This window comes from Ochotona princeps, chromosome 24, assembly GCF_030435755.1.
Source record: "Ochotona princeps isolate mOchPri1 chromosome 24, mOchPri1.hap1, whole genome shotgun sequence".
Classification (NCBI taxonomy): Eukaryota; Metazoa; Chordata; class Mammalia; order Lagomorpha; family Ochotonidae; genus Ochotona; species Ochotona princeps.
In genome coordinates, this window is record NC_080855.1 from 25,358,391 (window position 1) to 25,384,270 (window position 25,880).

The window sequence follows — 25,880 nt, forward strand, 5'->3', positions numbered from 1 at the left end:
TTGGTTTATCAGAGTCTCACGTTACAGTATTGCTTCGGCTCCCAGTTCGAAAATGCTTTCTGGCACCATCTCTCCAGAATCGTGCAAGCAGGGTGTCCCTGCGCTGTGCTAGACGACTTCTGTGCTGCCTACGGGGGGGGGGGGGGTGTCTGTGGGGAGCCTCACCAGGCTGGGGCTCTGGAGTTGGGTCTGGAAGAGCTCTGGCCGCCTGGGACTCCCTGCAGCTGAGGCCAAGGCTGGGGTGTGGCTGCTGGCGGGGCTGGTCTTGGAGGGCCGTGGCGCTCCCTGGCGTCCATGCCCCCGCCCCGGGTTCCCTCGGTTCTTCACCGCCTCCCACCCCCCCCTCCATCAGCCATCCCAGCGGGTCCCGGCTTCCTTACATGGTCACGGCCGGGCTTCCAGCTCCCGGACGTCCCCCCGCCCCCCGCCACAACCGGACACGGCCCCCGCCCTGCTCGCCCCACTCGGCTCGCCCGCGCCCCGCCATGGAGGACCTGGGTGAGTTGGGGCCCCATCCCCGGCGTCCGGGATCGCCAGCCCCTTGCCGCCGCCGCCGGGATCCGCTTCCTTAGCCAAGGACACCTCCCCAACCCCTCGCTTCTGGCCTCTGCCGGCGCAGGCTTTCCAATTCCACGTCCGCTCTTCCTGCCTCTCCCTTCCTGCCTTTCCCAGGCTGGCCGCCCCCGCCCTTCTCCCCTCACAGACTCCTGGCCTCGGGTGGGCGCTCGGACCGGGGGCTCCGGGCAGGGAGGAGTTAACGAGGCTTTGGACCTGGGACCGAGAAACCGCTGGGAGTTAGAGTGTGACAGCGTTTCGGAGGAGGAGTATGGCAGGGGTCCCGGTGGTGCTGATGGGGGTGGGGGACAGGGGGAAATAAGACAGATGATCTGGCGGAAGGGGAGGACTACGATGTGCCCACCACGATGCTCGGAGTCAGGAGTGAGCAGGACCGTTACTCCAAAGTTCTGGAAGGGAAAGAGTTCCACGGACCGGTCCGGGGTCCGGGAGGCACTTGGGGTCAGGACGGGGACCCAGGTATCTTGTCCTCCCTGTTGGCCGTGCCTGTGACTGGAAGGGCTGTGCTCTATATGAGTGCAAAGGAGGTTCCTGCACCCTGCGGTAGAGGGTGCGCCTCAGTAGGGGTAACGGGCCCAGGACTGCGGAAGCCAATCAGAAAACAAGTCTCAGCCAGCTCACCAATGAGGAGCCTTGGGAGGGACCCGGCGGGCCCTGCAAACGGGCCAGGCAGGGCGGGCCTGCCCAGGTAAGGGGAGGAATTGGTGAGTGTTGCAGATTCTCCAATCAGAAAGCTGCATGCCACGCGTGGAGCCAATGGAGCAACTTGGAGTGGCGCCCACTTTAGCTTGCGTAAAAAGACCTACATTGACTGAATCAGGGCAATGGAGAGAGAATAAGAGAATCAGGTGGTTAGGCTGTGTTTGGTTCCCAGGATGAACCATTCTGGATGTTCTGATTAGAAACTTTCATAACGTTTCGCAACATTCTTCTCTGCTGTGGTCTGGCCCAATGTTTCAGTCTGTTTCTAGACCCTCTGCTCTTGAATCCTGGCTTTTGCCTTCTTTAAATACTGCCCTCTTGGAGTTCTCATTCTCTGGCCCCTTCATGACTCCTCAGTCTCTAACCCGGAGGGCCTCTCCCTGCAGATGCCCTGCTTTCTGACCTGGAAACCACCACCTCACACATGCCGAGGTCAGGGGCTCCAAAAGAGCGCCCCCCAGAGCAGCTCACACCCCAGCCACCCTATGGCCAGCAGCCACAGGTGAGCTCAGAGGCAGCCAGAAGGGTGAGGTTTGGGGAATCTGGACCTCTCTAGAGAGCCAAGTAAGGCTTGGCATCCTACACATGCCTGTCTTCTCCCTGTAGATAGGTTCTGGGGAGTCTTCCGGGGCCTCCGGGGACAAGGACCACCTGTACAGGTGAGGGGACTGGGAACTGGGCCATGGGGGTGGAAGCACTGAGCTTGGCTGGGAATAAGGGGGTGGGGCTTGGGCACCCCCACGCTGAACCCGGGCTCCCACTTTGTTTCTCAGTACGGTATGCAAACCCCGGTCCCCAAAGCCTGCAGCCCCTGCGGCCCCTCCCTTCTCCTCTTCCAGTGGTGTCTTGGGCACTGGGCTCTGCGAGCTAGACCGGTTGCTTCAGGAACTTAATGCCACCCAGTTCAACATCACAGGTACCAGGGCTGGGGAGCTGGTACCTTGGTGGGACAGGGCGGAGCGAAGATCACAGGGGCACAGAGCCACAAACCTTTAGCTGGGAGAGTGGGTTGCTTGTGGCCCCAGGCCAGTGTGGTCTCTTCTTTCTCCAGATGAAATAATGTCTCAGTTCCCATGCAGCAAGATGTCTGCGGGAGAGCAGAAGGAAGAGCAACCTGATGATCAGAAAAGACCCAGCCTGTGAGTGTTGGCATAGGTGGTAAGACTGGGCGGGAGGTGGTACAGATCCCGGATGTGTGAATTCTTAGAAGGGCCCCTGACCTGGGAGACTCAGAGATGACACAGCCATGTTCTGCACAGCCCTCCCAGCCCTTCCCCTGCTCACCCCAAGCCTTCGGCCACGTCAGCTACTCTGGAGCTGGACAGACTGATGGCCTCCCTCTCTGATTTCCGCGTCCAGAACCACGTGAGTCAGGCCGTGTGGAGGCTGCTATCCACTGGGGTTCCCCAGTTCTTTGTGGATCCTTCCACATCTGCTGCCTTGCTGACTCAATGTTCCTGTGTGTTCCCACTGCAGCTCCCAGCCTCGACGCCTGCCCAGCCACCAGCGGGAATGACCACGGCGGCAGTGAACTCGGTAGATGAGAATTCCTCGTCCCCACCAGCACCGGCAAGCAAGGGCAGCCTGGACACCATGCTAGGCCTGCTGCAGTCTGACCTCAGCCGCCGTGGTGTCCCCACCCAAGCCAAGGGCCTCTGTGGCTCCTGCAATAAGTCCATTGCTGGGCAAGTAAGTGGGATCCAGAGGCCCCATAGAGCCAGGCTTTGTGCTGTTCCCTTTAAATGACTCCAGGAAGTTTGTGTGTGATATGCCGGAAGCTTCAGTCATGTAGCAAGCAGGTGGCAAGAGCGCAAATTCCATCCTGGCTACCGTTCATCTTGGCCCTGCTACGTGCCAGCCACACACTCCTTTACAAAATCCATCTCGGTCTCCAGCAAAGGCTTACAGGCATCTGCAAAGACCATCCTTCCTCCTTCAGAGCAGAGTGGGAGCTGCACAGGTGTGACTGGCAACAGCTGCACCCAGTGTGGGATCTATGGTCTCCTGCTGGGTCAGGTGCCTGCCTCCCATCCCAGCCAGAACTAGCAGCTCTGCAAAACCTGGACCCAAGCCACTTTCATCTTCTTGGTTCCTCGAGAATATGAAAATGTGATAGTATATATTAAATCATGTTCTTCTAATGCACTTTTTAATTTTGAAAGACAACTTTTTCATGGTTCCCCAAAAGTACATGTGGCTTGGTGGATAAATCTTGGGACTGAATCCCCATCACTTACAAGTGCCACTAACTTGAATGTTAGACAATTCATCCTGCTGAGTCAGGGATAGGAACCAAACAGCGCTGTATACATTTCTGCTCACTGGGCCTGTGGTTGCCTCCCCCTCCCCGTCGACAACCCACAGGTGGTGACAGCTTTGGGCCGTGCTTGGCACCCTGAGCACTTCACCTGTGGCAGCTGTGCCACTGCGCTGGGAGGCAGCAGTTTCTTCGAGAAGGACGGAGCCCCCTTCTGCCCCGAGTGCTACTTCGAGCGCTTCTCGCCACGTTGTGGTTTCTGCAACCAACCCATCCGACATGTGAGCCCCTCCCCTCCTCAGCCGCTGCGCCCTCAATGCACTCTCCCCCGCCACCTTCCCCCTGACTCACAAAGTCCCTGTCAGATGTGCCTCCTCCCTCAGTCACCCAGGCTCTGGCCACCCCTGAGTGTCCTCTTTGGTTCCCCGCAGAAGATGGTGACAGCCTTGGGCACTCACTGGCACCCGGAGCACTTCTGCTGCGTCAGTTGTGGGGAGCCCTTCGGAGAAGAGGGTGAGACTAAGGCACCTACTCCGGTCTGCGGGCTCCCACCCCATCCGCTGGGGACCAAACCTCCCTTGCTAGCTCTGACTGCCTCTCGGCGTCAGCCCCGCCTGCAGCTTTGATCTAAGCCTCTTCCCACACCCCTAGGTTTCCACGAGCGGGAGGGCCGCCCCTACTGCCGCCGGGACTTCTTGCAGCTGTTCGCCCCGCGCTGTCAGGGCTGCCAGGGCCCCATCCTGGACAATTACATTTCAGCGCTCAGTGCGCTCTGGCACCCCGACTGCTTTGTCTGCAGGGTGAGCGGCTGGGGGGGGGGGGGCGGGGCGGGCGGGAGGGGGATCTGGGATGCTGATGGGACGCCGATCTCTTTGGGGCGGGATGGAGGCAGCTGACAAGCCTTGCTGCCCTTCTCCAGGAATGCTTCGCACCCTTCTCCGGAGGCAGCTTCTTTGAGCACGAGGGCCGCCCGCTGTGCGAGAACCATTTCCACGCGAGACGTGGCTCCCTGTGTGCCACGTGTGGCCTTCCCGTGACTGGTCGCTGTGTGTCAGCCCTGGGTCGCCGCTTCCATCCGGACCACTTCACCTGCACCTTTTGCCTGCGCCCACTCACCAAGGGTTCCTTCCAGGAGCGTGCGGGCAAGCCCTACTGCCAGCCCTGCTTCCTTAAGCTCTTCGGCTGAGGACGCACCGGGTTCGTGGCTCCTTGTGCATGGCTCCACAGGCCCATTGCTGGCCGGATCCTCCAGCCCGCCAAGACCTAGCACCTGGAACACAGGGCTGCCCCCAGTCTCCTGGAGAGGCTCTCCCCAAGGTACTCAAGTTCGAAGCCACCCAGGTCAGAAGAAGGCCCTGCCAACCCTGCTGCCACACTCCTCCAAAGCCGGTTGGTCCGGTTGTGCCAGGAGATTCTGCTCCAGATCTTCCCCCACTCTATCCCCCAGCCTTGGGAGGAGGGGTCCTGCCAGGCTGTGCAATTGGAAGGTCCCACCCCGTCACTGCTCAGTGCACTTTTTTCTACCTACATAAACTCACATTCCACATATTGCTGTTGCAGTGTTTGTGTGCTCGTGTGGGAGGGGACCTTGGTGGGGGTGGCGGGACACGCACGTCATGTCGGATCTATCCCCGCAGCATCAAGTTCACACCACCCCGGGGGCCGCTGTGGGACCTGCAACCATAGCCCTTCAGTGCTGCAAGGGTCAGGGTCGCCCAAGGTGGGAAAGGGCAGCCACCCACTTTGGACTGCAGTCAGATGGGGAGCCAGGAAGAGAGTGCAAAGTAGAGCCCCAGCACACCTACCTGCCCACATTCCTCTTTCCTGCAAGTCCTATGTCCTTGGAATCCGAGCTCACTCTGTTCTGGCCTTTTGGTCCCCAAATGGTCTCTCAGAATGCTCAGAGGTGTGGCTCTGTCCAGAAGTGCCCATCAGGCCTGGGCCAAGGGGACGTTAGAAACCTGAAACTGATTCTTGGTCTCCCACGTGTATGGCAGGCCTGGCTGTTGTGGGTGTGTGTGGAGCAAGTCAGTGGTTGGAGGTGCTCTCTCTCTTTCTCAGTCTTTCAAGTAAACAAAATAAATAAGAAACACAAAGAAGCCTACGGCTGGATTGGAGATGATGTGGGTAGATTGTAGTGAGGAGGGAAGAAGGAAGGGGGCAGGAATGCAAGCATTTGGGCCATCATCTGCTGTCACCCAAGTGGCACTCTGACATGGAGTGCAGCTGTCCCGGGCTTTAGCTTAACCCACGGTACCACAACACAAACCCCTGGGGAGGATATCTGAATGGAGGGGTCACACTGCCAGGACTGGGTTGGAAACAGTGTCTCTGGATTGGTCAGAAACTGGGGTGCTGACTCAACCAGGCCCCCTGTCTTGAGGCTGCTGGGTCAACATTCGAAGGGGATGGCAGACGTGGTTCTGAGCCAGGAAGGAGAGAGCCCCAGAAGCAGCCTTCGGCCTTGATAGGACCTGATTCAGCTAAATAAAGCTGGGGAGGGGGGAATCGACCTTGGGGGACTTGTCGGCTCACTGCCTTCGAGGTAACCATTAATCCCTCCCTTGGGGGAATCCAGAGACTGGTCCCTTGTGGAGCAGATTGTGGGAGAAAGGAGGCAGCCATGGAGGCCAGCTCTGCACCAGCGCTGGAGGGCCAGCGGGCCCTCATCAACAATCCTGCTGACATCACTGTCATTGCTGTGTATTTCCTGCTGGTCATTGGTGTCGGCCTGTGGGTAAGAAGTTGAGGGGCTGATGCCGGAGCCTGGATTTTCTGGGGTTTGGGAGAAGAGTGTTAGGAAGATGGCAGGTGCAGCTCATGGAGGGATTTCTGCATCTCAGAGGGAGAAATGTAGGGCAGCAGGCCACAGGAGTCTTCCTACGGCCTCGGAGAAGCCCAGGCTGTTCGGTTGCGTGTCTTCCCTCCTTTGGGTTCTGCTGGTTGAGGAGTCGGTGGGTTTTCTTTATATTGTTAAAAGATTTGTTTATTTTCATTAGAAAGAGAGAGAAGGAGATACAGAGAGATCTTCCATCCACTCCTCAAGTGGCCCCAATGGCCAGAGCTAATCCAATCCGAAGCGTGGAGCCAGGAACTTCTTCCAGGTCTCCCATATGGGTGAAGGGTCCTAAGGCTTTGGCCTGTCCTCTACTGCTTTCCTAGGCCACAAGCAGGGAGTTGGAAGGAAAGTGGAGCAGGCAGGACACAAATCAGCACCCATACGGGATCCCGGTGGTTGCAAGGCAAGGATTTAGCTGCTATGCTATTGCGCCGGGCCCAGTGGGTTTTCTTTGGGGTCAGCATTCTAATGGGGTCTGTGGTTCCCTGTCTCTATCCCAGCCAATCAGCAGCCTCAGTCCAAGGCCCCCAGGAAAGCCATTCAGGATTGTGAAGCTGGACACTAGGCTCAGGACCCAGTTGGATTGGGGTGTCTGAGAGGAGGTTGGGGGTGGGGTGTGAACAATCAGGGGAGTTGAGTGCTGGTTAATCTTCAGCCTCAGAGAAGGTTGAGGAATGTGATGAGGAGGCTAATGAGGTCCAACGATGTGCCCCAAATCCCGGTCTTCCCCCCGACTTCTGTCACCCTTCCCCGCTCCCAGTCCATGTGCAGAACCAACAGAGGCACTGTCGGTGGCTACTTCCTGGCAGGACGAAGCATGGTGTGGTGGCCGGTGAGAGGGGCTGGGCCATGGGAGGAAAGGGGGCCCAGGAAGCCTGCCCTAACCCCCCAGGCTCAGCCCCACCATTCCCCCCACCCCAGATCGGGGCCTCTCTCTTTGCCAGCAACATCGGCAGTGGCCACTTTGTGGGCCTGGCAGGAACGGGTGCTGCAAGCGGCTTGGCTGTGGCTGGATTTGAGTGGAATGTGAGGCCCTCTTTTATTGATCATCACACCACCCCCAAGGGACCGTGCTTGAGCTTGAGGGCGAAGTGGGGGGCACAGGGGAACCCTCCCAGGAGGGACTGGCCAAGAGCATCAGCTGTGGAAAGGGAGGGAACAAGGAGGCCCAGGAAGGTGTCCATGCTGTCCCTGCATGCCCAAGGCCCAGGGCGGTGCTCCACAGCTCTTCTCTGAGCCCAGGTGCAGCACATCCCAGGCGCAAGTTCCAAAGGAGGCGTTGGCTCCCTGCAGGAGGGCAGGCCCCAGGGTCGCTCTCTGCGGTGGCACTCTGCCTGCAGGCGCTGTTCGTGGTGCTACTCCTCGGCTGGCTCTTCGCACCGGTGTACCTGACCGCAGGTGTCATTACCATGCCGCAGTACCTGCGCAAGCGCTTCGGCGGCCATCGCATCCGCCTCTACTTGTCCGTGCTCTCGCTTTTTCTGTACATCTTCACCAAGATCTCGGTGCGCGCGTGCGGGGGGCAAGGGCGGGATCCTCGCAGGCCAGGGCCACCTAGTGGAGGTCTGGGGGGGGGGGTGCGGGGAGAGGGGAACCCGGGGAAGGAGCCACGACCCCGTGAGTGGGAACATCAGTGAACCATGGAAGCATAGTAGGGTCAGCTGAGGATGTTGGGGCCCCTGCTCTGGTCCCAGGTTCTGACCTGTGGGCTCTCTCCTTCCTTCCTCCAAGGTGGACATGTTCTCCGGGGCCGTGTTTATTCAGCAGGCTCTGGGCTGGAACATTTACGCTTCAGTCATTGCTCTGCTGGGCATCACCATGATTTACACTGTAACAGGTGCAGGGGCCTAGAGTATGGGGACACCTGCACGCGGGAGGGGAGCTGTGGATATGGCTCACAGAAACCCCTGCAGGGGCAGAACTGTCCTAAGGCAGCCCTCTCCCTCTCTCTCCTCCCTTCGCTACGTGCCTTGAATTTGACCTGGACCTTGCACCACCCAGACCATGTTGAACCTGAGAGAAGGGACTGGGGTGGGCATGGGGAGATGCAGAATACTGAGCAGCTGTGGACTTTACAGAAGACTTGGCTAGTTTCTAGCAACCCAGACCAGCCCAGCCCAGTTCTGAGGGTCTCCAAAGTGGGGAGAGGGGGCTGAGATCAGATGGGGACCAGAATAGGAAGGGCCCAAGGGTCTGACCTGGATGGCATGGAGCTGAGAACTGGACCTTAGAAAGTCATTCCTGTCTACTGCCCAAACAAGAAACTGGGGCCCAGTGGAGGCTTGTAGGGGGGGTCCTGTACCAGCGTGTCTGGCCAGGAGGGCATCAGTAGAGTCTAACACCCATCCTGTCCCTCTACCCCGAGCCGGGCTTCCCAGTGCCCAAATGCACAGTGCGGGGGGAGACTGGCTGTTGGCTTGAAATTTGCTCTGCAGAGAGTGACACCCCTTTCCTATTTGTGAGATCACCCGTGTGGCTGTCCCTACTGAGCCAGGTCTATTGCAGGAGGGCTGGCAGCGCTGATGTACACAGACACAGTGCAGACTTTCGTCATCATCGCAGGGGCCTTCATCCTCACGGGATACGGTAAAGACCACAGCCAGCAGGGGAGGGCACCCAAGGTCATGGCTGCAAGGTCTTAACCCTAGGGCAGGGACCTCCCACCTCCCCGGCATGTGGTTTCCTAAGGAGGGCTTTGGCGCTGATGCCCACACAGCCTTCCACGAGGTGGGCGGGTATTCCGGGCTCTTCGACAAATACCTGGGAGCGATGACTTCGCTGACAACTTCAGAGGACCCAGCTGTGGGCAACATTTCCAGTTCCTGCTATCAACCCCGGCCTGACTCCTACCACCTGCTTCGGGACCCTGTGACAGGGGACCTGCCGTGGCCTGCCCTACTTGTGGGACTTACCATCGTCTCCGGCTGGTACTGGTGCAGTGACCAGGTGTGGGGTTAGAGCTTGGGTTGTAGTGGGGGGCCATGGAGCAAAGCTGAGACAGGGGTAGCCTGAACCCAACCCCAAGGGGGCAGGTAGGAACCAGGCCACAGTGACACTAAACCAGTTAGTTGAAGCCAGATCTCAGGAATCCCTGGGAATAGAGCTGAGCTGGAGGCACTGCTGAGCCATACATTGAGTTGGTGGAGTCAGGAGGCTGCAGGAAGGTGTGGAGGGGTGAGGGTGGGGACCGGCTGCTGGGAGTTGAATGCCCCTCTTCACAGGTCATAGTGCAGCGCTGCCTGGCTGGGAAGAACCTGACCCACATCAAGGCGGGATGCATCTTGTGTGGCTACCTGAAGCTCATGCCCATGTTCCTCATGGTCATGCCAGGCATGATCAGTCGTGTGCTTTACCCAGGTAGCAGTCCCACCCCTTTCTTGTGCCAGGGTCCCTGTGTGCCCATCTCCTATTCCTGCCTCCCAGGAGGGAGGTCCTTTTATCCATCCACTAGGATCCTTACTTCCCATCTCAAGGAGTCAGACTCCCAGACTAGGCCCGGTCCTAGCCACATGGTGGCCTCTTTCTGGCAGATGAGGTGGCTTGCGTAGTGCCTGAGGTGTGTAAACGCGTGTGTGGCACGGAAGTAGGCTGCTCCAACATCGCTTATCCGCGGCTGGTCGTGAAGCTCATGCCCACTGGTGAGGGCTGGTGGGCAGAGATGCCTGGCAGGGAGCACCCAGAGCCCCGGCCACCAGGCGCCCCCTCCCCCAGCCTCACTGCTCCCCTCACAGGTCTACGTGGACTCATGCTGGCAGTCATGTTGGCCGCACTCATGTCCTCCTTGGCCTCCATCTTCAATAGCAGCAGCACACTCTTCACCATGGACATCTACACGCGCCTGCGCCCCCGCGCTAGTGAGGGCGAGCTGCTGCTAGTAGGACGGTGAGGCCTGGGCTCCCCCATCCTGCCACACCTCCTACCAAAACCTGCCAGCCTGGGTGGGGGCACTGGGGCACCCAAGGTACAATCTCAGGCTGGCTATCCATGGCAGGCTCTGGGTGGTGTTCATTGTGGCCGTGTCAGTGGCCTGGCTGCCTGTGGTGCAGGTGGCACAGGGCGGGCAGCTCTTCGATTACATGCAGTCTGTCTCCAGCTACCTGGCCCCTCCCGTGTCCGCAGTCTTCATACTGGCGCTCTTCGTGCCTCGTGTTAATGAGCAGGTGCGTGCACAACAGCACGCATGGTTGGAAATCTTGGACCAGGGTTTGGTACCCCTGCACCAGCTGATACTGTCTCCCCCGCAGGGTGCCTTCTGGGGACTGATCGGGGGCCTGCTGATGGGCCTCGCACGCTTTATTCCTGAGTTCTCCTTTGGCGCGGGCAGCTGCGCGCGCCCCTCAGCTTGCCCGGCATTCCTGTGCCAGGTGCACTACCTCTACTTCGCCATTGTGCTCTTCCTCTGCTCCGGCCTCCTGATCATCATTGTCTCCTTGTGTACCCCACCCATCCCACGCAAGCATGTAAGTGGCAGCCTCTGGGTGGCACGGGTACCCCAGAGAAGCCCCTCTGTGCGCCAGGGCAACCATTGCCACTTCCAGCCCCACCCTGGGGGAGGGGGAACCTGGCCCTACTGAGGGTGTGTGGCAGCAGGCTGGAGTCCAAAGTAAGCACATTTTTATTTCACTGACACTTATTTCAAGTGGTTTAGGCGGAGGGAGCCTGAAGACTTTGTAGAGCTGGCAATTAAAGCCCCAGTCAGCCCCTTCCCAAGCCTACCTTTCTGACACAGTCTTTGGGACTCAGACTACGGGACCTGACTGGGGGCCAGGGACACAGGGCCCTCTTGAAAGCTCACAAAAGGGTCTGGTTTTGTGCAGCTGCAGGCCAAGCACCACCAGGCAGGACTGAGTGAGGCGGGCAGTGGGCCTGGGAGGAAAGCAGAACTAGAAGACCAGAGCGCAAAGTACACTTGCAGTGTAGACGGAGACTTGGGGTGATGAAGGGAGGGAGGAAAAAGGTGTGAGCAGGGATCAGAAGCTTGGGGTCAGGATTAGGTCAAGGACCAGCCGAGTTAAAGTCAAGTTTGAGCAAGCAGAGCCTGGGCTGGACAGAGGGCAGTCCCAGGGCTGGTGTGACAGCGAGAACAAGAGACCTTAGGGCCCGCGGTGCGGGAACAGGACTCCCACTCGGCCCCTGCTCCTACCCTCCCCAGCTCCACCGCCTGGTTTTCAGTCTCCGGCACAGCAAGGAGGAACGGGAAGACCTGGATGCCGATGAGCTGCAAGTCTCAGACTCGGCCCCAGTCCAGAATGGGCGCCCAGAGCACGCGGTGGATATTGAAGGTATAGCACTGCCCTCATTGGACATGGGACTGACAGGGGAGCTGGGCAGGGAGAGGCATGAATTTCCCTCAAACTGACTGTTGGGCCTCAATTTCTCCCAGAGCCACAGGCCCCGGCCCCAGGCCTATTCCACCAGTGCCTGCGGTGGTTCTGTGGAATGAACAAGGATGGGGCGGGTGGTCCTGCACCCCCAACTCAGGAAGAGGCAGCTGCAGCAACCAGGCAGCTGGAAGACGTCAGCGAGGACCCCCACTGGGCCCGTGTGGTCAACTTCAACGCCCTGCTCATGATGGCTGTGGCCATGTTCTTTTGGGGCTTTTATGCCTAGAGCCAACTGGGTTGTGCAGTGAGCCAGAGCCAGGACAAGATTTGGCCTCACAGTGAGTGGGGATGGGGGGTCTGTAGCAGTCCCTGGAAAAGGGGAAGGGACACGAGTGGGATGTGAAGGCCCGGGTTCCCCTTCTGTTAACCTGAGGCCCAGTCCATTTGATTGGCAATCACTATCATGAGGTCTCAGCGAAGCTGCCACAGCAGTTTCCCTAAGCACAAATAAAGCTGCCCTCCCCACACCGTGCTGTGGCCAGCGCCCTTGCTCCAGACTCCGGTGCTGGGCACGGGCCTCCGTCTGGAATGCTCACAAGACCTTCTTTTCTGGAGACTGGAGCCACGAGGCTCTCCATTCGTCCACCTCGAGCTGGTGCTTCTCAGTCTTCCAGCCAGCATTCTGCAGCCCTGGGGCAGAGGAGGGCATTAGGATGCTGTGAGGATGCGAGGGAGGGGGCTGCGGGCTGGCTCTGCAGGCCAACGACTTCCGACACAAAAAGGTGAAAACCTCTTCTGTTGAGCTAGCATGAGGGAAAGGCTAGCATGGAGGAGGTTATAAATCAGAGGTCAACACCGGTCCGTGGGAGCCCCTCCCCACCACTGCCAGCCGGGATCACACAGTCAGTGCCACACAGCCTCAGAGACGTTGTGTGAACAGGCCCTGAACTTTGGAACACCGAGAGAAGCCAGGTGCTTCCGTTCCCAGGTGGGCCCCTGGGGCAGAAGCAGCAGAGAGCTGGGAGCTGAAGGATGTTACCTTTTAAAAGCTTTGGGAAGAGCTGATCCAGCACCTGGTGTGTCTCCTTCACCACAACCCAGCTGTCTCTCTCAGGACCTGCAGGGCACAAGCAGCAGCTCTCTGGCCCCCGGCAGGCAGACCGTGCCCCACTCGTCCCTCTCCGGCTCTGTGCCGTCAGTGGTCACATGGATGAGGTCCTCACCTGCCTGCAGCCGGTTCCTCAGCTCCTCCAGCTCTCCCAGAAGGGGTCCATCTCCCCGCACTGCTCCAAGCACCAGCCCGTGTGTGGCAGCTCTTAGGATGGTCTCGGGGCTTGCCATCTGGCTCAGGACCACCTGTACCTGGTCTAGAGAGCCGGGGACAGACCAGTGTCAGGAAAGAACAGACATCAAACACCCCCCGCCCATCACCCTGCCTCATACCTGTCTGCCAGGCCTTGGAAGGCCATCTTCTCACCCTTTCCTCCCCTAAACAGATAGGCCCTGTTTCCCAATCCCCCAATACAGCTTCACAGCAGCTCCATGAGGCAGGCTGTCACGGCTTTTGATAATTAACCACCTTTAATCCCCAGCCCACGATGATGAGCAGACTCAAGGGCTTGATCCCGCAAGAGGCAACTCGGGAAGGCTGGAGGTCACAACGTGCATGTGTGGCAATGCGCCAAATGCCTTTCCACTTTACTGTCAGGCAAACGCTACAGGAGGTAAGGCAGGTATTGTTACTGCCATCTTACAGAGGGCTAAAGAGCAATACACTGGGCCAGGGAAGGGGGCACGGCTGTGACTTGGATGCATCTAAGTCCTAGACTGGAGCATCCTCTGGGCCACGACAGCAGCCTCCACACGGCTCAGGCTTGGGGCTCTGAGTCCACGAAGAATGAAGCTAGCCAAGGCCGGGCAAATGTGGCACTCACTTCGTGACTGGTCCCAGCGAAGCAGGTAGGGTTCCTGGTGCCCCTCAATCAGCTGCTGCAGCTCTGAGACACTGGCAGGGCCAAGGGGGCAATGAGGAAGGGGAGAATAGAGACAACTGAGTAGTTACAGCTGTCAAGCTCCCTGGCACTCTTGGAGTCCCTCACTCACTTCCCACCAATCCGTCTTTTTCCTGTCCTATCAGCTGTGCTCCCTGTCCATCCATCCTTCTCCTCCCCAACAAACACACCCGAGTGTCTCCTCTGAGTTACACACCCTGCTGCTGCCCCCTCCACTCAACTCCAGGTCTAATCAGTACAAATAAAGAACCTAGAACAGAGAGGTGGGATGTGGCCATGGTGGGGGTGGGGGCAATATGTAACCAACCCAGGAGTCCCAGGTCACTGTGGGTGGCAGTTATGAAGAGGAGGAGGCACTGGACCACTCACCTGGATATCAAACGGTGTAGGGGGACCCCCAGGGAGAGAGATGGAGATGGTGAGAAACCTGTAGGAAGCTGGAGTCAGGAACCCAGGCAGGGCGAGAGGTAGGGGATACACAGGACTCAAGAGTGAGGTGTTGGGCACCTGTCCACAGTGGTTCCATCTGGTTGGCTGATGTGGGGTCAAGCACCTCTCCCCGCTGGAGAAAGTGCTTCACGACCAGCCGGAGCCGGCCTTCATTCAAAGTCTCCATGACGAGGGCTCGGACAGCCCGGTAGTTGGCGTAGATGTGGAGGACAGTGAGGAAGAAGAAACAGCCGAGGCTGACGCTGGGGCGAGAAAGTGAAGTGGCCAGTGCGGGCAGCAGACCGGCCAACATCAACGCCCGCCCTTGCTCCTGGCTTACCTGAGGCTGCCTGACACCAGAGGGAGCATCAAGAGGCTGACGAGGAGCCCCGCCAGGTTCACCAGTGTCTCCTGAAAAATGACAGAGGGGTTGGGAGTTGGAGGGTCCTCTCTAGACCTGAGCAAACACCCCAAGTTCTCTCACTGCTTTCCTCCCTGCTGCTCTGACAGGGCTGCCAAGTACATGCTCAAGGTTTCTGGGGTGTGAGCTGTCAGTTGAAGGAAACCAGCTGCTCCCCTGCCTGGGCAGATACAGCGACTCTAACACATCTTCAATTTGCAGAGTTATCTGTGTAGCCCACACTCAAGACACGCACTACTGCATGAATAAGGAACAACTCTTACTGGTGGCTCACGCCAAGGCCCAACTTGGGCATGCATTGGGTCAGGGACCTGGGGAGCTGTCTCCTCTGCCCAAGGCGGCAGCAGTCACTCCAGCAGCCGTACAGCATGCCAACCAGGAGATCTCAGCAGCAGGTGGGGTAAAGCACCTGTCCCAATTGTCCTGTGATGTCACTGCTGCTATGCGCTGAGGAAGTCTGGAGCCTTAGGAGGGAACAGCCTGGGGGAGTTGGGAGTGCTGGGAGCCAGCAAGACAGCAGGGAAAAGCAGGCCGGGCACAGAGCCAAATGGTCCTGAAGAGCAGAGCCTGGGATGTGCGACTACCTCCTTCACCCCTGGATTTAGGGCCAGAGGAGATACAGGGGGAAGAATGGGTCCCGTCATATCCTGTGAGAAAGCACTTGACCAGGGGCACCCAGGAGGGACTGGAACACACCATGCTTGATTCTCTCAGCTGTGAGATGGCCACAGTGAGTCCTTACACAAGACCAGTGCAAGGATTTAATGAGCTCAGAGAAGCGAAACACCTGGCACATGGCTGATGCTCACCAAGTATTAGCCTGTATGAACAATGGTGAGGACAGGGCCTGGCATGGTCACATCATGTGATGCACACAGCATTTAGTAAGGAGCTAGGGGACTCCTGTGCCATAGGTTTGGTCTGAGGGGGTGTCACCAGCCAGTTGCTGGGTCAGGTGGACAGGCAGTGCTTGCTAAACTGCTGAGCGCCTGCCTCCAGCCCATGACCCCAGTGAACAGACAGAAGGAACACCTTTCAACGTTCAAAGAGTTTCACGCGTAGGCCCTCATGTGACCAGAACATCTGGCTCCCAGGTTGGAGTGGCGGCTGGGGGCTGAGTGGAGGCAAGGGATATGAGAACGGGCTGGACTCAGTGCCACCAGCACCTGTGCCCTAGTGCTGAGGCGAGGTACTGAGACTCAGAGCATGCAGCACCTAGGTTTCTGCCCCTCCTCCCCAGGGGTGCTCAGCTGCTCCCCTCCAGACACCACAGTGTGGCATGGCCTACACCCCAGCTCCGTCCCTGGCACACCCTCCCTCCACTCGACTGCTTACCTGGCTGCTGTCCTTGGCTGACACGTCGGCCATGTTGTTCCTGCGTGCCTGGTGCACAGTTAATGCGGCTCGTGTAGCTCCACCAGCCACACTGACAATGCACTGGGTAGGGAGAGGGAAGGGCTCAGGTCAGGGCAGCCACAGGCTATGTACAACACAGGTGCCTGGCTCCCACCGACCAGAGCAAACCAGGCATGGAGGCAGTGACCCCAGGGCAAACCCCAGAAGGCTGTCCTTGTCTCATGGTTCTTCTAAGCTCACCTGTCTCATTCCACGAGAAATCTAAAGTCCTTCCTGCACTCTCACCTACCAATCTGGTCCCCAGGAAATTCCTTCCCCAAGGTGGAGGCCCCAAGATCATTCCTAGCCCAGAAGTTCCCCAGCCCCCAATGCTTGCTTTGGCTGTGTCCTCTGTACTGTCCAGCAACCAGGCCTAGCCTTGCTTCCTGCATTATATGACACCCCACCTCACCTCAATTCCTCTACACTTCCTAGCCCCATAAAGCCCTGGCTAGCCTTGCAACCCAGTTCAAAACGTACACTGGTGGCCCTGACTGCCACCCCTGCTACAGGGTAGCCAAATCTCTCCCTCCAAGATCTCAAGATGGGGAAGCTCACTGGTGAGGGTCCCTGGTCCCCCTCACTCATCCTGTATCCCACCAGCCCTCTTTCAGATGCCAGAACCAACTGAGGAGCTGCAGTACCAACCAAACACGGAATCTGTCCTGGTGTAGCTTAATAGATTAATAGATAAAACCAATCAGTTACTCCATGGGTAGAGAAAGTCTATGAAAAGGCAAGATGTGGCGGAGCAGAGAGCTGATTTTGTAAGTCTTATTAAGTCTTTATCCTGAGAGAAACAGAGCAGGTGAACGTGGAATCTGAAAGCCGTGTCCAGACACCGCACATGGCTTCTTCCCTGGGACAGGCGAATGGATGCTTACAACAAGTGATGCCTGAGTGCTATTCTGGGGAATGAGTTTGGGTTTCCCTGAAGGCCCGCATCTGAAAGGCTGGGTCCTCAAAGTCTCATATTCATGGATCATAGCTAATAGGCAAGGAACGAAGGGTGGAAATGTAACCTCGCTGCAGGGTGTGAAGGCAGGAATTCTGGCAAGCACAGACTGCATTTAGTGGTCAGCCCCCCTAAGTCAGTCATGGTGGCTTTATAGAAGAGGCCACACACATGGAAGACGGACCTGCTACCTCTGCCTCCTGGCTTACCCCATGTTTCCCTCTATACACACCTGCTTTGCCATCTACATCTGCCAGCTCTCCAGACAGCTGAATTAACTTTGGGCTACATACCCCTCAAAATAAAGCTCCTTCCTTTATCAGTGGCTCATCTTGGGTATTTTGTTAGGAGAGGAAAAACTGATGAGTACATTGTCCCAGGGAAGCCGAGTGTCCTCTACCCAGTGCGTGGCTGGGTGTGAGAACCCTGTGAGCTTGCCCACTCTCCCAGGGAAGCTCATACCCAGCACTACTGAGGCAGGCCTCTTGGGCAGGGGTGCTTCCAAAGACGGCTACCTTGGCCAGGTTGCTGGTGCTGACAGTCACGGTGAAACAGATTGGGAATAGAGGAGCCATAATCTCCAGGAACATGGCTATATCGTTGAGGATGTCAGCAAAAAGCCTGGGGAAGGGGCAGAGGTCAGAGGTCAGAGGTGGGAGTCCTTCAGCATGCAGGACTTTCCCTGCTCAGTCTCAGCCCCTCCTCACCTCCACTGCTTTGCGTTACAGTCCAATTTGCTCCTGTTGGGGAAGAGAGGTTGTTGCAGTTTAGATGTAAAGAGAAAACACTTCCTGCAGGCAGAGTGGAGTGCCCTAGCCCAACAGTTAAAGTCTGATGGGCTCAGGAAAACCCAGCCAGCCAGACACTGGTCCCTACACCCTCTCCCTGCTGCCTGCCTGTCGCCGACTATGAGGCTTTCCAGTGACCCCACAGTGTTTTCTCCTTATCAAGCCACGACTCAGAGGAAAACCCTGAGTGCTTTGTGGCTGCTCCCCACTCCCCCAGCACCCTTTGAGGGAAGCTATTCATGGGCGCCCTGTTTTCCCCTCTTCTTCCTGGTTTGCCAGGAGCAGCCAGGGATGAGCCCACATGTTCTGGATTGATAGCACATGATACACGCTGCACGTCACAAGTAACACAATCCTGCTACAGGGATAATTTCCTTGGGTACATGGAGTGCAGGTGACAAAGGCCAGGAACACTCCAACACTCAGGCCCAGGGTGTTTCTACTACACAACACAGCAGGTAAGTAGCCACCTCTCTTGTTCCTGTGTCAGGATTCCCCAGCCTATGCACAAATACTTGGAGGTCCCTCTTGGAAGACCCCAGCAGCAGGAGACACTGCAGCTTTGGGGCTGGGCTTTAGGTGCATACTGCTTGGAATCCCACATTTCCCTAACCAAGTGACTGAGTTCAAGGGCCAGCTCCACCTGGGATTCCAGCTTCCCGTTAACATTAATCCTAGAGGGCAACAGGTGATAGCAGGAGACAACTGGATTAAGTTCCCAGTTCTCAGGCTTTAGGAAATAAGCCAGCAGATAGGAAATGGATTAATTTCTCTTTTAAATAAACAAACTTAAGAGCTTATAGCACAACCCGAAGCTGTAATTTGAAGTCTGGCAGGGAGGAGAGGAGGAACAGAGCACTCTTGCTTTGCGAAGCACACATAGGGCAGCTCCTGAATACCACAGCCTGGCTTAGGTTCTGCCCAGTAAAGCCGCATGCCTGACTCTGTGGCAATCTCATCACACAGCTGCAGGTCATCTGGCTGAGGCAAGTCACTTCCCTTCTCCAGATACTTCTCTGTACAACTGCACATTCAGGGTTACCCTTCCCCACAAGGTTATTCCAAGGCTTAGAGACAATAGAGTGGCTGGAGGCAATGCCAGCCAGGCAATGTGTGCCATATGTGGTGCAGATACGGCCACGACGCTGTGACCATCAACACCACTGCTGCAGGCACTGCTACCTTCCATCCCCTGGCTGGCAGGACAGACTCACCCTTTCCACCAGGCAAAGATGATGCGGCCCAGCATTCCAGTAGAATCTGGGGAGAGAAGACACCATGGGTAAGGAACACGAATGAGACCTGGGAGCTGCAGGGTCTGGTGGTCCCTGGCATGGGAACTTGGATGCCTGGCTTAATGTAGTAAATTCTAGACAGTCACAACTGCGTGTTGCAGGGCAAGAGTGCCTAGACTTGGTTCCTCGGAAGGTACTCAGAAGAACTCCGTATACAGGCATGCTGAGAGATACGGCCAATAAAGGTGCTTTGAGGCACTGTTGGTAACAGCCAGAAACTGGGGTAATGCAGGTGTTCACTGGCAGGTGACTGTGTAAATACTCTCAAACATTCACTCAAATCTCAGCAGTGAAAATCCAATGAACCACTCACAGCAACATGGATGAACACTGGTGTTGCAATGTGGTATGAAGGAGCCACATGGAATATCTCATGAAATCCACATACGGCAGAATATACTTTTCATAAAACTCTAAAACAACTCATACTACACAGTGTTATGAAGTTATCTCTACTTGGCGAAATTGTCCCCAAAAGCAGGAAATCTTAAGTGCAAAGTTCAGAAGTTGCTGCCGATCTTTTAGCTCTCGGGTCATTATGGTATTATAAATCAAGGATCTGAACTATGGGTTGGTGACATGGTGTGGTGGGGGAGGAGTGTAAAGATGTCTCAGGCTGGGAAGAATAAACAAGTCTCTAGAACTAGCTGGACCTTCAGTTGCACAACAAATGCTTCCTGGCTGCCTACCCGGTGCCAGGCACTTCATAAAGCCAGGGTCGGGGGGGGGTGGGCACAGCGACCCAGGAAGGCCTGGCTGTAGGTTCCACACCCAGCCAACAGCAGTCAGCAGGCAACAGGAAAAACACCGATTTAGACCAGTGCTCAGCAGACTGTGGGCTTCCACCCTTTCCTGCTAGTTTTACTGGAACACAGCCATGCTCCCTTGTTTACGTACTGTCGGTAGCTGTCTCGGTGACACAGAGCACAATTGGATGACAGTGACAGACACTAGGGCATGCAAAGTACAAACATTTACCATCTGGCCTTCTGCACAAAATCTTGGCTAATTCCCATCCTCCCTTACACTGGGACAGTACCCATTATGGCCAGCAGAGGGATCTTGAAAAAGAACCGGGAGGGGATTCACTGAGGGGGGAGTAGGGGATGAGACAGGCCAGAGGACCTGGGACTGTTGTCTGAGCCTGAGGGAACCCACTCTGAAGTGAAGAATGTCAGGGAAACTAGGTTATGGGAAGGGCTGGCGTCCACAAGGCAGAAAGCGGGTGAAAAGTCCCACTGCATTCACTGTGGGGGGCCTCTTTCGCTGAACAAAAAAAATGTAATGTTTGTTCATTTGTCTTGATCTATTTGAAAGGCAGGCTGAATGAGAAACAGATTTTCACCTGTTGGTTCACTCGCCAAATGCCTGCAAGTGCTTAGGGTTGGGCCAGGCCCCAGAACTCCATCTGGGTCTCCCCACTGGGCGGCAGCTGCACTTGAACCATCACGATTCCTCCCAGGGAGCTCATCAGCAGGAAGCTGGACGGGAAACAGCAGCCAGGACTGGAATCAACACTCCAGCATGGGATTTGGGAACCTCAGGAGCAGCTTCATGTGCAGTGCCATAACCGCCTCCCTGAGGCCTTCTTCGGCACAGGCTTCCCCGACTGGAGAGGCTGCCAAGCACTTGGGGGACGCCTTCAGTACCTACGGCCCGCAGTGTCCACACAAACGGCCCCTCGCTGGGGAGCCGTCACACGCCCTTTGCAGAGGCAGCGACGGAAACTCCAAGAGCTGAACAACACTGGGGTTTCTGCAAGGAAATGTGGATTTCCAGCCTCTCTGACATCCCTGCAGACATGAAAACACCAGGCCTGCCTTGCTTCTCTGCCATCACCAGCTGGGGCTGCTGGCACTACCTCACCCAGAGCAAGCGCGGGAATGGGTTTGTGTTGACCTGCTCACTTCTCCATGCCCGCCCTGTGAGACCTCGGGGTGCGACTCCTCCACATGCCTTTACAGCTGCCCCCTTCTATCACTCTCCTGCACCTATCACTTTCATTCAAGGAAAGCGAGATATACAGAAAGATCTTCCTCCACTGGTCCACTCCCCAAACGGCTGCAATGGCCACAACTGAGCTGATCTGAAGCAAGGAGCCAGGAGCTTCTGGGTCTTGCATGCAGGTACAGGGTGCCAAGGCTTTAGGCCGTCCTCGACTGCTTTCCTAGGCCACAAGCAGGGAGCTGCATGGGAAAGTAGAGCTTATGGGACACAAACTGACAACCATATGGGATCCCAGCACATGCAAAGCAAGGACTTTAGCTACGAGGCTACCACGCCAGACCCTCAAGCACATCATATTCTAAACAACATTTTTATTTTTTCATTTAAGATTCTGGTATTGGATCAGGTTAGTGATGTAAAGTACGGCAAGATTATTCCTGCTAATCAAGAGGGAACCCACTGGACCAGATACCACTTTTCTTCTCCTTGCACACTCATTTCCAACCAAGTGCATTTTCTCCTTGGGCCACTTGGCACAAAGAGGGCCCTGCCTGCCTCGTCATGGATCATTAGTGTCACTCTGCAGGACCCGTCTGAATCTGGAGCCCAGCACTGGGACGCACTGACACACAGAAAGGAAATACTGCTCACTAGCAGACCTAGTTCTCACCTGCTTTTTTTGCCTCACTTTGCCATTAATTGGGTTGTGAGTTCTGGAAAGTTCTGAGCCTTAATAAAGAATCAGCTGTCCAAAAGTTATTATCTGCCTCCACTCTGAAATCCTAACTTTGGTCATTAAAAGCTGGAATCCTGGCCCTAAATGACACTGGAAAGTGTGTCACCTCTCCGTGCGTCAGTTTCTCCCTGGGAAAAATGAATAACAGCATCCAGCTGCCACGGTGGGTGCAGAGATGAAGACCCCTGTTCACATAAATGAGCAAAGTGCCTACCCTGCAGTGGGCAGCCTCCCCACAGAGAGGTGGGCACGGCGAGCACCATGGTTCAGTAGAGACCCACCCAAGAAGTCCAAGGAGAATTCTTCTATGGCGCTCTGCACACTGAGTTTCCACGTTTGATGGAAATGCTCCTGTCCAATCCTGAGCCATTATGAGGGCTTCTGTTAACACCAATAATAGGCTCTAGAATAAATCACATACAGACCAGGCAGGACAGCAAACAGACCAGCATATTAGTGGAGACTAGGATGCTTTGAAATGACACAAAAATATCAAGTGCTGGGCCCAGCATGATAGCCTAGTGGCTAAAGTTCTTGCCTTGCAACTGCCAGGATCCCATATGGGCGCTGGTTCATATCCTAGATGCTCCACTTCCCATGCAGTTTCCTGCCTATGGCCTGGGGAAAGCAGCAGAGGATAGCCCAAAGTCTTGGGACCCTGTACCAGTGTGGGAGACTCGGAAGAAGCTCCTGGCCCTGGCTTCAGGGTTCAGATCGGCTCAGCTCTGGCCCCTGTAGCCACTTGGGGAGTGAATCAGAGGATGAAAGATCTTTCTGTCTCTCCTCTCTGTAAGCATGCCTTCCAAATAAAAATAGATAAATCTTAAAAGTACATATATATATATATATATAGTACTGTCCCAAGCTCAAATTTCATTCCCCAAACTTAGCCAACCAGAGAGCAACAGCAGAGTAAGCATTATGTGATAAAATGACCTTCACCACCCAAGTTCAAATCCAGACCTTACCACTTAGTGCCTATGTGACCTTTGAAAAGTGTTGTGCCCCGACTCTCCTCATCTGTAAAATGGGAGCAATGGCTATTTACCTGAGCTATTTGGCAGACTAAAACAATACCTACACAGACTGGCACATACTAACCATGGTTTTGGGGGGGAAGGAGCAGGTCCCATGGCAAAGTGTATTAAGCTGCCACTCGGGACCCTTGTAGTCCTGGTTCTTCTTCTCATCCAGCTTTGTGCTAACGTGCCTGGGAGGAAGCAGACGATGGCCCACATCCTTGGATTCCTGGCACCCATGTGGGAGACCCGGGGGAAGTCCCAGACTCCTGGCTTTGGCCTGGGCTAGTCTAAGCTGCTGCAGGCATGTGGGGAGTGAAGCAGCAGACGGAAGCTCTGTGTCTCCCCCTCTCTCGAGCTCTGCCTTTCAAGCACGCGCACCTGCGAACGAAAATCAAACAGCAGCGTGCATGACAAGCAGGACTAAGCACAGCTAAACGCTATGCTCTGTCAAGAGAAGCCTGCTCCTTTCTGGATAATTTGCTCAGTCCTAACTGGAAAGGCGTAAACAAGAGGCTCCCGACTTCCAGAGCAGGCTGACTCGCCAGGCCGATGCCAGGACGCAGTAAGCCTCCCTTTCAGCTCTGAGTGAACCACCATGTGCAGCAGCATGTACACCAAAGGCCGTGCACAGCACAGCCCCTCTCCACCCTGGAGGAGGCACAGCCCAGACTCCATCTCTCAGTGATTTTTTTCATAAACCAGTGGACCCTCATGAAATGATTGTTGATTTCCTTTTTTAATATAGCATCATTTAGAACCCCAGAGGCTAAATAGCACCTTTCATCCTTTCAGAATCTTCTGGAAATGACCAACTCCCCCCATACTGGGCAGTATTATTGAACAAGCTGCCTTCTCCTGCAAGTTTTCTCAAACAGCCAAGGTGTGAGGGGGGAGGCGGCAACAATGGGCCCACTGGGATCGGCTGATCTGAGAATCGAAGCTTGCGTGGGGCATGAAGTGTGGCCCTAGTTTGTTGTGTGGGATAAAGGGATTGAGGCTGTGGGTGTTAAGATTGGGGTGCAAATGGGGCACAGCACCACACACTGGAAAGGCTGGGCTCCTGCAATTGACCTCAGCAGACAGGAGCCTAGGATACAGTTCGAGGGAGAGAAGGCGCTGGAGTTTTGCAGCGGGAGTCACAGGCCGGCCCCAGCTCACCTTTCACGAGCCAGGTGGCCGTGGCGGCTGACACCGTGGCTTTTGCATTTCCCACTCCTAGGCCCAGCAAGACTGCCTGGGTGGCCAGGGAGCCAGAGAGGCTGGAAGCAAAAGCCTAGAGAAGAAAAGAAGTCAGGCGAGGTGCAGGCGCAGCGGGCCTTCCTTCCTGCGTCGCGCCGACCCTCTCCCGCCGCCATCCGTCGCCCCCTGCCCCAGACCACCGGGCTGACCTGCACAGAATCCCACAACTGGTAGGGCAGGTAGTCGGGGCTGACGCTATCAGGGAAGCCCTGCGGCAGGAACACGGCCTGCAGACCCCACAGCGGCTGGGAGGCGGCGCCCGGAGCGTCCCCCGGACCCCCGTCTCCTCCTTCGGCCTTCGCCTGGAAGACCCTGGAGAGCCCGCGCCAGCGCCACCCTCCCGGCTCCCACCGTAGGCTCCCATCGGCCGCGGCGTGGCAACCCCGCGCCGTCCCGGAGCCGAACTGCTCGGAGCACAGAGGGATCCCGCCACCCGCGTCCTCAGCCATGCCGAAGCTCGGCTCCCAGCCCGGCCTGAAGCTAGACGTGGCCAGGCTGCGTTTCCGGCTCGGCGACGGCGGCTGCGGAGGGACAGTTTTCCTTTGCGAAGGCACCCGACTCCTGCCTCGTTGTGACAGTGTCCTCGGGCTTCCCGGCCCGCCTGCGACACCCCGGGACTATCCCGGCCCCTTATCTTTGCGGCGTTTACTGTGCACCGGGAGCATTTCGGCTCCTGAAGTCCCTGTGAGCGGCAAACTCCCAGTCACGGAGAGGAGGAAAGATAGCGTCCCTAGGGACCCGGTGGTGTTTGAGGCATTTAGCTTGGGCTGTGTGACTTGAGGCAAGCCAGCGTCCCCTTCTGGGCCTCAGGCGTCCTCTGTGCTGTGGAGGGTAGAGACTGTATTTCTGTTTTCTCTATTTGGTCCCGGTATTTTGGGACCCACGTGGGTGTTTAGGAGTTCGCACGCAAGACATTCCTGAGGCCCTGTTAGGCCGCCCAGGCGCTTTGTTTTGCCTTATTTTTCTTTCTGGGAGTCTCTGGCCTCCTGAACCTGAGGGAGTTTGATTCCTGAAACCTCATCCAGGGCCGAGAAAATTCGATGACGTGTCAGAAAGCCGGAGAGGCCGGAGGAAAATTCTGGTTTGCTTACGGGGTGATGGGGGCAGAGTCCAGGAAGAAACTGGCAAAGACTGAAGATGGAGTGCTTCCCTCCCAACGCACTTTCCTCTCCTTCTCCCTCGTTCTCCTTTCCAGGGAATGCAGGGTATTTACTTTTAAGCAGACATTTGCCCAAAGTAGCCTATTTTTCATAAGAAAATAAAACTCCCCAGTTCCTTAACCAGCCTCAAAACAGTATGACAGCTACAGGAAGCTTCTTACCTTTCTGAACTGTCACCTTCCTCCTGCATATAAGCCTGGAATGCCCTTATGCCAGCTTCTCCTTATCTGACAGCAGTGCCATCTCTGAGGCCCAGATAGAAAAACCCAGGCAGCTAATTAAAAGAGAGAGAGAGAGAGAGAAAAGCAAGTTTCTTGGTAGTTTGAAAAGCTATAAGCCTTATTTATGCAACATCACATTTTCTTTTTCAAATTTTTATTTGTTTATTTGAAAGGCAGAGAGATCTCCCATTTGCTAGTTCACTCCCCAAATTCATGTAACAGCCAGAGCTGGACCAGACCAAACCGGGAGCCCTGCATTCCATCCAGGCCCTAGAATTCCATCCAGATCTCCCGCAAAGGTGGCAGGAGCTGTAGTGCCTTGGGTCATTAGCTGCTGCCTCCTAGGCTATGATATGGGGTCTCAAGTGGCTGTGTAACCACTGTGCCAATGCCCACGCCCAGGGTGCTAGATTTTCAGTGTTGCCTCTGTGAATGTGTTGAACTCTTAGGCCAGTGTCTATGAGGGAATTCCCAAGGGACTGCCTTACTTTGAATGTAGGTTACTGCCAGGGTTGTAGCTGTGAGATCTGGACAAGTTGCTTGCTTTACTCTGTCCTTCCTT

The 25,880-nt window shown here is 56.3% G+C and overlaps 3 protein-coding genes across 5 annotated transcripts; 2 read left to right on the forward strand and 1 right to left on the reverse strand.

Moving 5' to 3' along the window:
* The first annotated feature begins 344 nt into the window (after positions 1-344).
* TGFB1I1 (transforming growth factor beta 1 induced transcript 1) lies at positions 345-5,083 on the forward strand. Of its 3 annotated transcripts, none has more exons than XM_058680877.1 (11): positions 345-498; positions 1,665-1,780; positions 1,885-1,937; positions 2,118-2,194; positions 2,330-2,417; positions 2,538-2,643; positions 2,755-2,967; positions 3,643-3,816; positions 3,967-4,048; positions 4,187-4,335; positions 4,455-5,083. In XM_058680877.1, exons 1-11 carry the CDS (start codon positions 381-383, stop codon positions 4,719-4,721), a joined length of 1,443 nt encoding a protein of 480 aa, XP_058536860.1. In that variant the 5' UTR covers positions 345-380; the 3' UTR covers positions 4,722-5,083. The 3 variants fall into 3 exon arrangements, with proteins under 3 accessions (XP_058536860.1, XP_004586975.2, XP_058536859.1); XM_004586918.2 differs by having other exon boundaries at positions 346-498; positions 2,052-2,194; XM_058680876.1 differs by lacking the exon at positions 345-498 and adding an exon at positions 1,012-1,035 and having other exon boundaries at positions 2,052-2,194.
* Positions 5,084-5,975: 892 nt separating this feature from the next.
* On the forward strand, positions 5,976-11,984 carry SLC5A2 (solute carrier family 5 member 2). Its single transcript, XM_058680688.1, is given in 14 exon segments — positions 5,976-6,272; positions 7,135-7,206; positions 7,296-7,400; positions 7,715-7,879; positions 8,106-8,211; positions 8,880-8,960; positions 9,091-9,320; positions 9,596-9,731; positions 9,905-10,012; positions 10,106-10,256; positions 10,366-10,534; positions 10,619-10,834; positions 11,527-11,688; positions 11,691-11,984. Coding segments are annotated over 14 exon segments (2,109 nt in total). The 5' UTR covers positions 5,976-6,158.
* Positions 10,972-24,690, reverse strand: RUSF1 (RUS family member 1). Its single transcript, XM_004586916.2, has 13 exons — positions 24,087-24,690; positions 23,857-23,971; positions 18,913-18,958; positions 17,618-17,650; positions 17,426-17,531; positions 15,896-15,997; positions 14,480-14,550; positions 14,218-14,402; positions 14,080-14,137; positions 13,633-13,703; positions 12,922-13,065; positions 12,738-12,815; positions 10,972-12,388 (listed from the first exon to the last, which is right to left on the reverse strand). Exons 1-13 carry the CDS (start codon positions 24,384-24,386, stop codon positions 12,291-12,293), a joined length of 1,407 nt encoding a protein of 468 aa, XP_004586973.2. The 5' UTR covers positions 24,387-24,690; the 3' UTR covers positions 10,972-12,290.
* Between the last annotated feature and the right edge of the window lie 1,190 nt (positions 24,691-25,880).

Coding starts and splice junctions, on each gene's coding strand:
- TGFB1I1 (XM_004586918.2), top strand. CDS start 381: ATGGTCACGGCCGGGCTTCCAGCTCCCGGACGTCCCCCCGCCCCCCGC. Junction 499..1,664: donor CCCCGCCATGGAGGACCTGG/GTGAGTTGGGGC, acceptor CTCTCCCTGCAG/ATGCCCTGCTTTCTGACCTG. Junction 2,195..2,329: donor CACCCAGTTCAACATCACAG/GTACCAGGGCTG, acceptor TTCTTTCTCCAG/ATGAAATAATGTCTCAGTTC.
- RUSF1 (XM_004586916.2), bottom strand. CDS start 24,386: ATGGCTGAGGACGCGGGTGGCGGGATCCCTCTGTGCTCCGAGCAGTTC. Junction 23,972..24,086: donor AGTTGTGGGATTCTGTGCAG/GTCAGCCCGGTG, acceptor TTTCTTCTCTAG/GCTTTTGCTTCCAGCCTCTC. Junction 17,651..18,912: donor ATCTTTGCCTGGTGGAAAGG/GTGAGTCTGTCC, acceptor CTTCCCCAACAG/GAGCAAATTGGACTGTAACG.